The sequence below is a fragment of the Chiloscyllium punctatum genome, chromosome 32 (genome assembly GCF_047496795.1).
Source record: "Chiloscyllium punctatum isolate Juve2018m chromosome 32, sChiPun1.3, whole genome shotgun sequence".
Lineage (NCBI taxonomy): Eukaryota > Metazoa > Chordata > Chondrichthyes > Orectolobiformes > Hemiscylliidae > Chiloscyllium > Chiloscyllium punctatum.
In genome coordinates, this window is record NC_092770.1 from 19119707 (window position 1) to 19135790 (window position 16084).

A 16084-nucleotide genomic window follows, 5' to 3' on the forward strand; every position below is an offset into this window, starting at 1 on the left:
ATATCAACACTCCAAACAGCATCACACCCATTCCCATTCCTCTACCTTATCCCTGGAACCCTACAATAACCATGGCCAATTTACTTAACCAGCACATCTTTGGACTGTGGGAGGAAACCATAGTTTAGTATGTTTGGAATGCTATTAATGTTTCTATTGTGAAGACTGATGCAAAGAATTTATTTAATTCTAGTACCATTTCCTTTTTTACCCATTAATATTTTCCCAGCCTCATCCTTTAAGGGGCCTATGTTCATTTTGGCTTCTCTCTTCCTTTTCAAATATTTAAAGAAGCTTTTACTGTCCATTTTTATCTTACTTGACGATTTATCTTCAATGTTTATTTTCTTCCTTTTTTTGGTCATCCTATGTATACACAAGAACACACCACACACATACAATTCCCTCAACTCACACAGATTCGTACAAACATACATTCACTCACACATATGTACAAACACATGCACTCACCCATTTGTTCACGCACATTTATGTAGAAACACATTCTTGCCCACAAACAATCCACATGATACAGATTTGCATCCTCACATAACCACTCATAAATAGGCCTAGGGTCACTCTAAACCTTGCCTAATGCAGTGATTGGTAAATACTTACTGGCTGTGAGAGAGTGTCTTTTAGCACGGACCAGCCTACCCAGCTCCGGATGTGTGCGTTCACACTTTGGTGCACGGGTTTTATTTGTCTGCTCCAGAGTATGTGCAGTGGAGTTGGAGCCACGCCCTGGGTAGAAAAGGTTGGGGTGCTGTCAGTGTGTTACATGAAAGAAAGACACTTCACAAATTATGTGACTCTTTCACTGAATCTCCCACAAATTACTTGGAGTCTGCAGCATACAGACAGGCCTTTTGGCCCAAATGGTATATGCTGGTACTTATGCTCCACACAGGCCTCATCCATGTCTCTTATTCTAAACCTAACAGTATTGCTTCTTATTCCCCTCTCTCTCTCTCCATCTCTCAATGGTTTATCTCACTTCTGCTTTCACACTTTTCACCTCTATTATACCTCTTAGATAGCAGCTTCTACAATCTAACTCCCCACTAGGCCCCAGAAGCCAATGTGGAGTTGGAATCCCGGTGCTATACTCACTTCAGTTATTTTCCTTTCCTACCCCGTTGTCAACATTTGACACAAAACATTAGATAGGACTGGATGGAATAACACAAACCACCTTAACATGGAAGAAATGTTATTAAGAATAAAGCAAACACATATTTTAATTAACATGACTGACAAGATGCACCCTAATTTTAAGAAATGTTTATTGATTGTTCCTGGTGATGTGGGTGCTGCATGCTTATCCCTAATGCCCCTGAACTGAGTGCCTTGCTCAGCCAATGTAGAGGGCAGTTAAAAGCCAACCACATTGCTGTGGGTCTGGCGTTACAGAGGCTACACCAGGTAACAGTGTCAAATTTCTTCCCAAAAGGGGCATTGGTACAGTCAGAGGGTTTTAATGACAATCAACAATAGTCCCACAGTCACTGGTACTTTGATCAATTTTAAGTGCTAGATTTCATTCATTGAAGATAAATTCTACTAGCTGTAATGGTGGAACTTGAACCTACATCCCCACAGCATTAGCCTGAGCTTCATCGGACTATTAATCCAGGGATATACCTGTGCTTCCCCATGTTCATATATAGGAACGGCTCCTTGACAAGATTAGAATGGTGCTGGAAAAGCACAGCAGGTCAAGGCAGATCCAAGGAATGATTTTCTTGCTCCTCAGATGCTGCCTGACCTCCTGTGCTTTTCCAGCACCATTCTAATCTTGTCTCTGATCTCCAGCATCTACAGTCCTCACTTTCAGCTCCTTGAGCCTGTTTTACCATTCAGTTAGATATTGGCAGACTGGAATTTTGACTCCACTTGCCTGCTTTATTAATATTCCTTGCTGCTCTGACCACTATTAATCTCCCTGTCTGGAAGTATTTAAGAGTAGAAAAGAGATTTTTCTTAATCCAGACCAGTTCTCTAATATTTATCATTCAGCACGATGTGCATTATATCTAATATTTCCACATAAGCAACTTAATACTGTGTATTTATTGCAAGCTTGCTGTCCAGACCCTGGGGACTATTTAACAGCAGGATTTTGGCAGAAATAAAACTTACCTGGGGCCAGGGGTTAAGGGGTGGGTGGGTGGGTTCTTGAATGTCTTGAGTGATTCAGCACCCCCACACTGTTGCAGTAATGTAGCCAAAATGACAAACTTACTTCTGCCAAACTGGCTAATGGCATGTGATACTGGACACAGCGCCTATTTTTGATAAATGGTTTGCTTTCATCTAATTTCCTCACTATCCCAGCAGTCTCTCTTCATGCTCTTTTACAAACCATTTAAGTTAACCAAATTACAGAGCAGCAGGAACAGTGTAACAATACTCAGATGTAATGACCCAAATTTCAATTAGCCACTGAGTGTAAGAGGAGATAATGCACTCTACTGCTGCAATGATCACTGGTTGTGAGAGTCCCAATTATCCTATTGTGTCCCGTCTTCAGGGTGCCCCTGATGCAGATGTAACCATGGAAGAGAAGCAGGCAGTTGAGTCTAGTGATTCCCTCCACAAATTGCTCCCTGGACATACTAATGGCCATATTGGCCAGACTCATTTGACTTGCCCGCCTCTCTCTGCATTGAAGAGCAAGCAAAAATATAGAAGCAGTCCCTTCAAATAATGAAATAGAGATTGTAGCCTCCCGCAGCCCACGTACACATAGAACCTAAGTGTCATTGAAGTTGTGAAAAAAGCCTGGGAGTTCATGAACCATCCTAGTTAACTACTGCCTGATGTGTGTAACACCCTCCACATTAGATCTCCAGTGACGAAGATCTCCCATGCAGAGAGCCACTTACAGGAGTAACCCCCACCCCCACCCCACCCCTGCCACTTTGGACCGCAGGGTGGAGTGCCACAGTGCATCCGGATGGTTGACAAAGGTGAGGAGGTGGGGGATATGCAGCTGCAACCTGTACAGGACACCTCTCCATGCATACTGGATCGGGGCAAAGGGAATTTCCATGAGACACATCAAATTGAGGGGGTCTCTTCCTAAGGGAGGTTTTGGGGCCTGGGGCCAAAGTGTTCTTTGTCTGAATCAGTAGTCTCTCTATATACTATATTACATCACTTAACCAGACTGCACAAGACCAAATATAATAATAACAGCACCTTAAAGGAACACTGTACAAGGTTCAAACTCACAAACACCATGAATGCAGTTTAAATTAAAACTTTGGGCTGATAATTCATCTCAGGCCCTACAATGCCTACCAGTTGCAGAATACTTTGAATTTACGAGTGAACTCTGGGTGTTGCTTCTTCATGGATATCCTGGCATGGACCCAACCATGAAAAAGAGCAGGTGTAACTCCACAGGTATTTCAAGAAAAAAACGTGCAAAATCCTCTCCGAACTACTGGGCATCCTGACTTGAAAATATGTCACCGTTCCTTCAGTCACTGGGTCAAATTCCTGTAAGTCCTTCCCTAATGGCCTTGTGGGTCAACCTATAGCACATGGGCACCAGCGGTTCAAAAGGCAGCTCAAGATACCTTCTCAAGGCAAACAAATGCTGACCTTGCCAGTGGTAATTACAGCACATGAACACATGAAGATAACTAACATTACAACAGCAAATGTATGTCAAACACACTTCATTGGCTGTAACATGCTTTGACGTGTCCAGTGGTTAGAAAACGTGCTGCATAATTGTAAGTCTACCCTTTTCTTTTAGATTCCTCTGTACACGTTGCAGGTGAGTAGTATGTCAATACCATCATTGCAAACCTGTGTCTTTTGCTTCTCTAATTATCAACCTCCAGGTGTCTAGATAACTCAGCTGGTTCTACTGGAAGCTCTGCTGGAGGGGTTTCTATATGTCTGGACTAACTGAATGAGGAAATCAAAAATCTAACCAAGAAACAAACTTATAAATATATTATGTTAAGGAGATTAGATTCCCTACAGTATGGAAACAGGCCATTTGGCCCAACAGTTCCACACCGACCCTCCAAAGAGTAACCCACCCAGACCCATTATTTACCTCGACCAATACACTTAACATTACAGGCAATTTAGCATAGCCAATTCACCTGACCTGCACACATTTGGATTGTGGGAGGAAACCAGAGCACCCAGAGGAAACCCATGCAGACACAAGGAGAATGTGCAAACTCCACACAGGCAGTTGCCCAAGACAGGGACTGAACCTGGGTCTCCAGCACTGTGAGGCAGCAGTGTTAACCACTGAGCCACTGTGCTGCCCTACATGAGAGCTATCCCATTTCCTTTTCCTGGAAGGACTATACATCTATGAGACCCTGCATTCACTTAAACTCTATAACTTGTTCCTATCATGTCTTAAATCAGACTTAATGGATATTGAGTTTCATGTTATTGAATATACTTAGACATTGTTAAAAATCGAGGGCATGCACCAACTTTTATCATACCTTTTAGACAGCATTTTCTCTTGTACCTTGCTGGGAATGGTTTTCATTTTCCAATGCTTTGACAGTAACTTGGCCCAATACCAATGAAATTTAGGCAGGTTCTGTCAAACTTGACAATGCACTCAGAATGTAAGCTGGAAATGATTCCCTCTAAGTTAACATCATCTGACTTAATGCCAACAGGTTACAGTGTAGATGCTAGCTTCAGCCAACAGATGCCTCTATCTAGCGTGTCTCCACATGTTGCAAGCAGGTACATCAACAAATCGACAGACTTGGAAATGTCATGACTAATTTATTAGTACAATTCCCACTCTATAGTCAGCAAGTTTTTGCTGATGTGATTTGCCAGCTGGACAGCGGTGAGAGTGAAATGCAATATTTGTAATAACTTTTGAAGCTACCTAAAGTTCCTGCTTCTGGCTGCTGGGAACTGGGACATGTGAAACTTCATAAGACATGAATATTAACATCACTGGATACTTCAGATCATGTCAGACAGCCATTTGTTCGGTTTACAATCAACTTGCACAACCACCTATTAACCTACCTAACTGGCTTCCAGGTCAACATGTGCCTCAATTGAAAATTTCCCACCCTTGTTTTCAAATTCCTCCATGTGCCCTTTCTCTGTCATCTCCTCCATCCCACAATCCTCTCTGAGACCTTGAACTCCTCAAATTCTGCAGTCTCCAGCGGGCACAATTTTACATTTCCTGTCATTGGTGACCATGTCTTCAGCAGCTGGGCCCCAAACTTTGGGATTGCACCCGTAAATCTCTTCCTTTTCTCTTTTCAAAAGCCAGACTTCTGGTTGTCTTTGTAATTATCTCAAACGTAATTCCGAGTCAAACATTTTACACACATGGGAGAATACCCTAAGGTGTTTTAACTGAATGAAGATGCTATCTAGATATTGAAAGATTGTTGCTATTATTGAAACCAAAAAGAGTTTTTCCAAATTGGTTCAACTGCTGAAGAACTCAGCTGTCTGCCCTATTGGTTCAACCTCCAGTCCAGACACTACAAACTCAGCTGACACTCCCAAGCCTTGCTGAGGGAGCATTTCTTTTCATGAAGCTGCGAATCTGAGGCCCCAAACTATTCCTTCTACTGTAATTGGATATAAAAGATCCTGAGGCTACTCAAAAGAGTATGGAGGCGTTCAAGAGGATATTGGATGATTTTCTGGATAAATGTAATGTGCAAGGAAATGGAGAAAAAACAGAAGATTGGCTAAGGTGAGGATTTGAAGGGCTAGTGCAAACACAATGGGCTGAATGGCCTCTTTCTGCATGGTAATACTTTAAATTCTGTGATACTGTTGTCATGGATGATCACTGGGTAGGGGAGGTGAGGATAAACTGGGGTGGGGTGGGTGGTGGATGGGGCGGGGGGGGGGGGGAGGTGGCAGAATTTCCCTAGAAGTCTGTATCGATATTTATCATCAACCGACATCAATAGGAGACAGATTATCTTCACAGTGGCGTCTGTGGGTATTTGCAGTTCACAAAATTAACTGACGTGTTTCCTAACCACTACAGTGTCCACAATTCAAAAGCTCTTCATTGGTTGCAAAGCTCTTTGAGGTGAAGTGTGATGTTGTGTACGTGCAAGACTCCCTTTCCTCCCGCAAATCTGAAAACTGACAGACTTACTGAACAGTTTACAAAAGAGATTAGATATTATGGGTGATGAATTTTGAGAACATGATGATGCTTTGTCACTTTGAGTACTCTTCACCTAATTCCTTTTTGATCCACAATTAATCACTGAAATCATTCCAACTATTGCAATGGTAAAGATATAAGATGCCACAGTCTTACCAGATGATAACACTGCTCTGTTATTGAAAACCTCTCGTTGTGAACTGTTCAGTAAGTCTGTCATTTTTCAGATGTGAAGGAGGAAAGGGAGACTTGCACGTACACAGCATCACACATAACCTCAAAGAGCTTTGCAACCAATGAAGAACTTTCGAAGTGTGGACATTGTAGTGACATAGGAAACACATCAGTAAATAACAGACAGCTAGCGGTGGTTGACCTGAAGGTCACTGCACCTCAGGTGAGAGAGAGGTCAAGAAGTAGAATGCTTCACGGTAAGCTCAGCTGGTGTAGGAATTAAACCTGTACTATTATCATCATTCTGTATTGCAAACTAGCCATCCAGCCTACTGAGCTAACAAACCCCTTCTGAGAAAGGGAGCTATTTGTTTAAAATGATCAGTTTTGTAGAGACAAAAGGAGGTGAGATATGAACATGATTTAATTTGTACTAAGATGGGGACATGATTCTATTTGTAGTGAGATGGGGATGTGATTCCATCTGCATCTCTATTTTATTGGTGTTTGGATCTAAGATCTGTCTACATTAAACATATCACATTGACACAGGCTCAATGCTGGTGTTTATGTTTGCTCCCTCCTTGTTTCATTTCAGCCAATTTTCTATTCCGTTCTGGATTTTGTACTTATCCAACTTTCCTTTAAACGTAGTAATATGTTAATTTGCCTTTACTACTCCCTGTGGCAGCAGGATCTTTACACATACATATGAACCTGCATATTAGGAGCTGGAGAAGCCCATTTGAACATGCTCCACCATTGAATAAGACCATGGCAGACTTAATTATTCCACACTTTGTTTACCCTCCCTCTCCCGATAATCTTTCACCCTCTTGTTTCTCACCAGTCTATCTACCCCAGATTAGAAATACTCAAGGGCTCTGCTTCCACCAATAAGAGAGTACCACAGTCTCACGAACCTTGTGAGAAATAAAAAAAAACACCTGTGGGTGACACCTTATTTTTAAACGGTTTGAGAAAAGTCCTTATGAGATTGGGCAGCATGGTGGTTGAGTGGTTAGCACTGCTGCCTCACAGTGCTAGGGACCCAGGTTTGATTCCTGCCTTGGGCAACTGTCTGTGTGTACAGTAATATTAAATGGGACTATCTCTCTGGACATTAATGTAATAGTAAAGGGTTAAACTGCACTGTCTTTGGGCGGGACAAAAGCCATGAAAGAATGTGGATGACTATCCATTGTAATTTACACTTCATTTAGACATTACTCCCTGCCATTGTCAAGTTAAACTATCAATTCAATCTCTCCCATTCAGAAATGCTTTCTGGCCAGAGGTGTGTCGCATCTGTGTTGTGTTGGGAAAGCGCTGAGTCAGGAAATCATCTGCATAACGATTCCTCAGGATTAGGGCATTAACATTTGCATTATCTCCAAGGCTGATCTCATCCTGTCCTTATACCTGGGGTAACATGTGACTGTGAGTAACTGGGGATTGTCTTGAGTGGCATGTGACTAAGAGGCAGTGGCCAGAGCATCTGTAAGCATTGCAACTGACCTGTATAAAAGGGAAGCGCTTTCTTTGTTCAGAGCCTCACTTTGATTCAACCTTGCACAGCTGCAAGGGAGGTCAAAGGGGGTCACCGAGCTTGCCCTAACTTTAATAATCTTTAACAGTTTCCTCTGTTCAGAGAGAGCTTTTACCATGACCCTGTAAGCTCTGTGAGGTGTGTGTTAAAGGTTCCTCCAGAAAGCCTGTGTTATACTATTTCGTTGTTTGTTCACAGAAGTTGGTGTGTTGCAGTTGCATCAAGTGTGTACGAACCTCAAGAGTAAAAGATCCTAACATGTGGAGTTTGCACATTCTCCCCGTGTCTGCGTGGGTTTCCTCCGGGTGCTCCGATTTCCTCCCGCAATCCAAAGATGTGCAGGTCAGGTGAATTGGACATGCTAAATTGCCCATAGGTGCACTAGTTGGGGTAAATATAGGGTAGGGGAATGGGTCTGGGTGGGTTACTCTTTGCAGGGTCAGTGTGGGCTTGTTGGGCTGAAGGGCCTATTTCCATACAGTAGGGAATCTGATCTAATCTAGAAACGTCACCCTGATTTCCAGAAGAAACTACTTACTTCACAATTCTTCATACAGAAAAACCCAAACACACCAAGATTCACCCTGATATAGGTCATCTGGACCTGACTAAAATCATCTCCAGGAAACACAAAGAACTACAACAGAAAAATAACGCTCAAGCAGAATACAATTTCACCTACAACAGGAAACATCCACTCTATGTCTAACCTATCAAGACCCTTCAAATATATTTCTATCAAATCACCACTTTCTCCAGCAAGTCTAGCCCGCCCAACCTATCATCATTGGATCAACTATTTATTCCAGATATTTGGTACTGTCAATACCTTAGTGTAATCATTTACTGAATGAAGGAGCTCCTTTTGAGTTGTGATTATAATAATACTCGTAAACACATCAGGGATGGATGTTTTTTCTCCAAGTGGAATATCTAATCCACACCTAAAGGGCAGATAAGGCCTTGGATTTATACCTGAATAAAAAAAAGGCAGCACTGACAATTGTAAGAACCACATCCTTTTATTTTATGTATAAAAAGAACTGTGGACTGAAATTATCAAGAACCGTTTTCAAAACGCATGGTTTGTAAAGGTGCTACCTGTTTTGAAAAGCATTTTGACACACATGGCAAGCATGGTGTAAATAATTATTTGAATAAGTAGTCATTAAAATTTGAATTGCAGGTGAAGAGGAGCTGAGGCGTGTTGTATTCAGATGGAGCTGGCTGGTGACAAGAAGTTGATTGGTCTATGGAATAGTGACCAGTTATTAATAATGGAAACCTTTCACTTGCCAACAACTGTGTGATTGGTTATTTGGTGGCTTGGAGCTAGAAACAAGTTATAGAGGCACTGAGAGAGAAAGAAGGAGAAGTGCACAGATCTTCTCCTAGACCAGAAGTTGCCTGTTCTCTGCAGTAAAATCTTCTGTTTAAACTGATGGAAAATCAGTTACCTCACCTGTAGCAATTGCTGTGAGCTGTGACTTTTGAATTAATAAATCAGAGACATTTTCCAAGTGAATCAACTACTCTGTACTTCTTACAAACTAGTGGAAGCTTCCAGAGAAAGACATCTGAACAACATGGGCTTGGCTGCCAAAGAAAAATCATCTCAAACTCAGAATACAGGAAGCAAAGAGCACTTTCCTATTTTTCTATCTCTGCCAGTAATCTATTTTCCCTATGTGTTTATCTGTGTGTGTAAGGGGAAATGCAAAAGGAGATTAGAAGTTTAGTTAGTAGTATTTCTATCAATGGTTTATATCTGTTTACCTATACCTATACTTTTGTAACTCACAATGCATTATAATTCTTGTTTAGCACAGAAACCTGGTCTTTGCTTTCTATCAACTTTGGTCCGAAAGTCAGGTAAATAGGGGTAGTATGTGTATCTTAAAATAAAAACTTCAACATTTAGTACAACTCTGGGAATAGTAGGGTTCAATTTACAGCATGCTACCAGTGAGTCATAACACAATGCAGCTATCCTTCAGTCACTCTAGACTAGATTACGTATCAAGAGTGGGATATGCACCAGAAATAAAAGCCAAATTCAATATTTCATGTGCACTAGTCTAAATAATATATGGGGATTTTCCCTCCATTGAGTTCTTTGGCCCCATTAGCTCAGTGTTGGGCTGCCTGTTAAGTGATTCCAGAGTTTGTGTTTCACTGAGCTTCTAGCTTTTAAACTGTCAGTGCCAGGCACATTTCCTGTTAACAATTATTAACTTGCCTTCTTGCATTGGGTTGCAATTAACTTTCAATGTCCTGTCCTCAGTTTTGAAAAAAGCACTTGTTCGCTATTTCATTCTGTTGACAAAAACCTGATGATTTCTATTCCTCAGCACTGATTTAACAACCATTCTTTATCAGGGCAGAGTGCCTGACATTCCTCTGTTTAACTTACAGTTACAAGAGTTTATAGATTCGTTGATGTGGGACTATGAATTCCAATGAATGTTAGATGGGATTGTGTGTTTGAATTAAATGCGAACAGGGACTTAGGAGTAGGAGTAGGCCTTTCAGCCCTTCGATCCCATCCTGCTATATGATGAGAGCATGGTTGATCTGGCTGTGGTTCTTTTCCATCTGCCATCCTCTCCTCATAATCCTTGATTTCCCTGTCCTTAAAAATGTCTCTCCAACTTTGCCTTCAATAAATTAAGTGAATCAGCCTCCAATCTTTTCTGGTAAATGGTATTTCACACAAATAACTTCGGAGAGAAAATGTTTCACCTTACCTTTCCCTTAAAAGAGAGTCCTCTTGTTCTTAAACTGTACCCTGTAGTTCTTGACTCCCTCACAAGAGGTAACATCCTGTCAGTACCCACTCTACCAAATTCCCTCAGGAACTTCTTTATTCATTCACAGGATGTCAGCTTCACGAGTTAGTTCAGTATTTGATTCTGGATTAGTGGTGCTGGAAGAGCACAGCAGTTCAGGCAGCATCCAAGTAGCTTCGAAATCGATGTTTCGGGCAATAGCCCTTCATTCCTGATGAAGGGCTTTTGCCCGAAACGTCGATTTCGAAGCTCCTCGGATTCTGCCTGAACTGCTGTGCTCTTCCAGCACCACTAATCCAGAATCTGGTTTCCAGCATCTGCAGTCATTGTTTTTACCGAGGTCAGTATCTGATGCCTATCCCTAACTGATTTTGAACTTAGTAGCCTGCTAGGCCATTCCAGCGTGCAGTTAAGAGTTAACCACATTGCTGTGGATCTGGAATCACATGTAGGCCTGAGCAGTTAAGTACACATCAACAGATCACTAAATCTTCGAGACTTCAATGGTTATCAGTCTAACACTTCCTATTTACATGTCCGAGGGATGTAGGCTTCCACATTTCTTGCACACCAATAACTGTCCCTTGAGAAGGTAGTGGTCTTCTTACAAGGCTTGATTGCTTGAAGTAATACAACTGTCGTAAATGAGTTTATATTTTTAATACAGTGAAGCCTGTAACAGACATTTAGAAGTTTACTTCTAGAACTTTAATATATCTCATCTCTGCACAGGTCCCGAGGTCAATTCATAGTAAATACTCAGTGTGTTGGTGTGGTATATATGTGGACAAAGGATGGGGCATTGATCAGTTTGAGTTGGCACGATGTTGGCCGTAGGGCTATAAAGAGCCATGGGGATGTGGGCAATAGCATGGGAGGCAGAAGGGCCAGGCGTCTTGCTCAGGGAGAAATGGGTTGACATGGAGTTTATGAGGAGCCATGGATGGTAGGGTCATGGTTGGCATGGATGAGGCTTCGGGAGCATGTGAAGTGATGGTAAGTGGAATCTTCCATGCTTTCTTCTTCATCTGTGAAGTTCGGACACAGTGCCAGATCCCTGAGGTAGAACCTCTGCCAGCGGCTTCACACTTGGCATCGTCCTCAATTCTTTCAGGGTTGCCTGACCTAATTTTGTAATCAAGACCAATATCCTTTACCCCACAGTCTCCTTAGTCCTCCCATCTGCTGCTGACTGAAAATCCAGTCGAAGTGGCCATTTTGAAAGGCTGGGTTCACCAGACTCCAAGAACCTAACCCAGCAGCAAAACTCTGACCTTTCTTGCATTCATTCTGTGGTGTGTATATCCATTTTTGGCTAAAGAATCTCAATCTTTATGTAGTACTCCAAGCATGGTCTCACCAAGGTGCAATACAATTGCATAGTTACAGCAAGGCTTCCCTACCTAGTATTCCAATCTCTTGGGAGTTTTTGATCTCATGACTTGTTTCTATTCTGGAACATACTCAGTGATATGTACAGATCATGGGACTTGTAGCTAGGCTGGGGATTTTTGTACCTGACCACAGTTTATGCCAAAAGAATCACTGGTGCAGAAAAGGTCTCCCATTACAGGTCTGCCCTGTGATCTATTATTGCTTAATTATTACCAAAGCAGGCTAGGAATAGGAATCTTACAGCACTGAACCTCACCATCTGATAGAACCACTCAAAAACATTATGACTGTGAAACAACACAAGGTATGGTATGGTTCACCAGATACTATCAACTTAGAAAGGGGTAATTTGACCCAGTGTGCCTGTGCTGACTCTTTAAAACTGTTCCTTAGTTATTTAACCGACAGTACGCATGGAGTCGCATTTAGACAAAAGCAGGACCGAACAGATCTTTTTCCCTGAGCCAGATGGGGTTTTCACAATTCCTTTACAACTATAGTTTCATGCTGTGTGCTTAGACTATGCACTGTGCCCAGACTCTGGGAATAGACATGTAATCTGCCTTTAGGAAAGCATTTCCTTTAGCTTTGTACAATTATTAAACTAGGCAGGAAAACAATGAAAGTTGAAAGCTAAAAGTAGGTTAAGTCAAATACATAAATGATCTGAAAGCTCATTAGAGAGAAGATAATTGAGAGGTGACTTAATAGAGACATACAAGATGATTAGACAGGGTGGATAGTGAGAGCCTCTTTCCTTGGATGGTGAAGGCTAGCATGAAGGGACATACTTTAAATTGATATAGGACAGATGTCAGAGGTATGTTTTTTATTCAGAGAGTAATAAAAGCATGGAATGCTCTGCCTGCAAAAGTAGTAGACTCGCCAACTTTAAGAACTTTTAAATGGTCATTGGATAAACATATGGATGCTAATGGAATAGTGTAGGTTAGATAGGTTTCAGATTGGATTCACAGGTTGGCGCAACAATGGGGGTTGAAGGGCCTCTACTGTGCTGTAATGTTTTATCTTCTATGTTCTGTGCTCTATGAGCAGAGAATCCAGGCTGATATGGGAAGTACGATACTGAGGGAATGCTGCAGTGTCCCTGTCTGTTAATCCTAACCCCTGTCTACCCTCTCAGTGGATAAGATAGATCCTACAGCACCACTTTCTAGAAGGTGAAGGGAAATCTCACAGTCTGGGTCTATGTTTATCCCCTAAAACAATAGACTAACTGGATATTGCCATTTGTGGCACCACACTTTTCCTACACATTAATGATTGTACTTCTGTAAATCTGAACGTAAAAAATAAAAACACTACTGGAGAAACTCGGTGGGTCTGGTAAAATTGGTCAAGAGGAAAAAAGTCATTCACTTTCTGAGTTCAATATTACTCGTCCTCTGAAGAGATGACCCATGTCAGCAGAATATCAGTTCAGGCCTCTAGATTACAATTCCCATGACACTAACACTACCACCAGCCTCAGTCCACGTGACGGGGTGGGGTGAAGGGGTGACGAGGTGGAGTTGATGGGGAGACGTTGGAAGAGGAAAATGTAACTGACTATCCATTTTACATGCTCATATTTGTCTACTCTGCTGCTCAAATGGTTAAAAGAATGAACAGTGTCACACCTCTCAAAAACAAAACAACCTGGCTTCACCAAAACTGCTGCTTTTAACCATTGACCTTTCCATTTGCACAAACTGTCCCAGGTTTTGGCACTTAGCTGAAAAGTGGCTTTGAAGTCAGTCTGTGATCAGTCAACACAGGATGGTGTAGCCTATGTACAGCTGTATAGATGCTATCATTGCATTTCCTTTCTAACCTGATGACCTTGCCTTCACTGGTGATTTGATGGATCTGATAAACTGTGGGAGGTAGAGACTGCTGTTGGAATTTGAGCATTTGTGTGATGCTCCAGGATTATTCTTTATTCATTTGTCATTTTCCATTCTTTCACAGTAATAGAGTATTTTTCATCTTTTTAAGTTGCTCCGTTGTCTCTATAAATTCTTGTATCGTTTGGAACCACGTCAAGCTTTAGTGACACATATATTGTGGGGTTTTTTTATCTTTATAAAATCATTGCATGAATGTAAGATCAAGCATTGGAAAATATTATCAGAAGGATGTTTGGCCAAATCCAACAGTTAAGAGATCTTTGCCTTCATTAAAGTTACGGGAAGGAGGATTGATTCTGAAATTGGGATACTGGAAGTTGCACATCCGAAACTGCTTTGTTAATATCCCTGCATATACCAATTCCTGATGAAGAGCTGATGCCTGAAACGTCGATTCTCCTAGTCCTCAGATACTGCCTGGCCTGCTTTGCTTTTCCAGCACCATACTCTTGACATATACCAATCACACTCTGGTAGCACTCATTCACTGAATCAGAGAAAGCCTTGAAAAAAATATATAGTGCCTTTCACAACCACAGCGTATCACAGTGTGTTCTATGGCTAAGGAAGCTCTTTAGGAGCATAATCATCATTGTCATGTAGGAAACATGCACAGAAAGATCTCACAACGAGCAATGTGATAGTGATTAAGGAGCAATGTGATGATGATTAAGCAGCTTCTTTTTACTGACAGTGCTTGAGAGATACATACATATGTATCGCTTCATATACCAATATCTCAACAACACTCAAGAAGCTTGACACCATCCAGAACAAAGCAGCCTGCTTAATTGGTACTACATCCAAAAGCATCCCTCCACCAATGATGCTCAGTAGCAGCAGTGTGTACTATCTACAAGATGCACTGCAGAGATTTGTCAAATGTCCTCAGACAGCACCTTCCAAACCCACAACCACTTCCATTTAGAAGGACAAGGGCAGCAGATATATGGGAACACCACCACCTTCAAGTTCCCCTCCAAACTACTCACCATCCTGACTTGGAAATGTTTTGCCATTCCTTCACTGTTATTGGGTCAAAATCCTCAAATTCTCTCCCTAATGGTATTGTGGGTCAATCCTCAGCAAGTGCACTGCAGTGGTTCAAGAAGCAGCTCACCGCCACCTTCTCAAGGGGCAACTAGGGACAGGCAATAAATGCTAGCTAGCCAGTGACATCCATATCCCACAAATGTATTTTAAAAATCCATATGCAGAATAAGACAGCAAAATAATTTCAGAGATTTAAAAGCATTTTACCATAAATCAATAGTTTAGCTTAAACATTTGCTTCCACCTTTCCTTTGTGGACCTGTTTCCTGTGCAGAAACCAACACCCCACTAGGGTAGAAATTAGTCTTTTTATAGTTTCTTAATCAACTCACTTAGATATATTATTACACACCTTTGCAGCGGAACCTAGATATCCTAGGCCAGAGGTATGGATACTACCACTGCACCATAAGCATCCTCTGGAAGTAGCTTTTCACTGGGACAAGAGCAATTTAGTCAAATGTTTGTGCCTTGCTTTGAAACAGTGACTTTTCACATGGAGCCAGCCATGTGATAGTCACCACACTACAGTAACGGGATCAGAAATCAGCTCTTAAATTCAAAGTACAATGAACACCATCTGCTCTCAATCAACTCTGGAGTTGTGCTGTTTGAACCTTGAAGAAACCAACATCTCTAACTCTGATACTGATGAGCTAGGAGCAATGTAGGCCACTTGATCTGCTGGGACACTATATAAAACTCATGACCCATCTGACTGCACCCTCAACTCCACGTGCTCCGAAAACTCTTCAATCCCTTGTTTACCAAGAATCTATCTAACAGTGCCTTAAAATTCCAAATACTCGGCTTCCATTTCTTTTGGAGGAAGAGAGTTCCAAGGACTCACAACCCTCTGAAGCATTATGTTTTGCCTCATCGCTATCTTAAATGAATGACCCCCTTGTGTTCAAATAGTGACCTCGAGTTCTAGACGCTCCACAACTGGAAACATCCTTTCCATATCCACTCTGTCAAGGGGGAGACAATTGTCTAGTGGCATTATAGCTGGACTGTTAATCCAGAAACCCAGGTGATGTCCTGGGGACTGTGTTCA

At 41.7% G+C, this 16084-nt stretch overlaps 1 protein-coding gene across 4 annotated transcripts in view; it reads right to left on the reverse strand.

Moving 5' to 3' along the window:
• Positions 1 to 16084, reverse strand: part of kitlga (kit ligand a) — a 184754-nt gene that overhangs the window by 41475 nt on the left and 127195 nt on the right. For 3 of the 4 annotated variants that reach the window (XM_072551822.1, XM_072551821.1, XM_072551820.1), the window contains exon 6: positions 619 to 744. The exons of the other annotated variant lie outside the window; for it this stretch is intronic. In XM_072551822.1, the coding sequence (XP_072407923.1) occupies positions 619 to 744 (126 nt within the window). The remainder of the gene's footprint in view (positions 1 to 618; positions 745 to 16084) is intronic. 4 annotated transcript variants of the gene reach the window in all.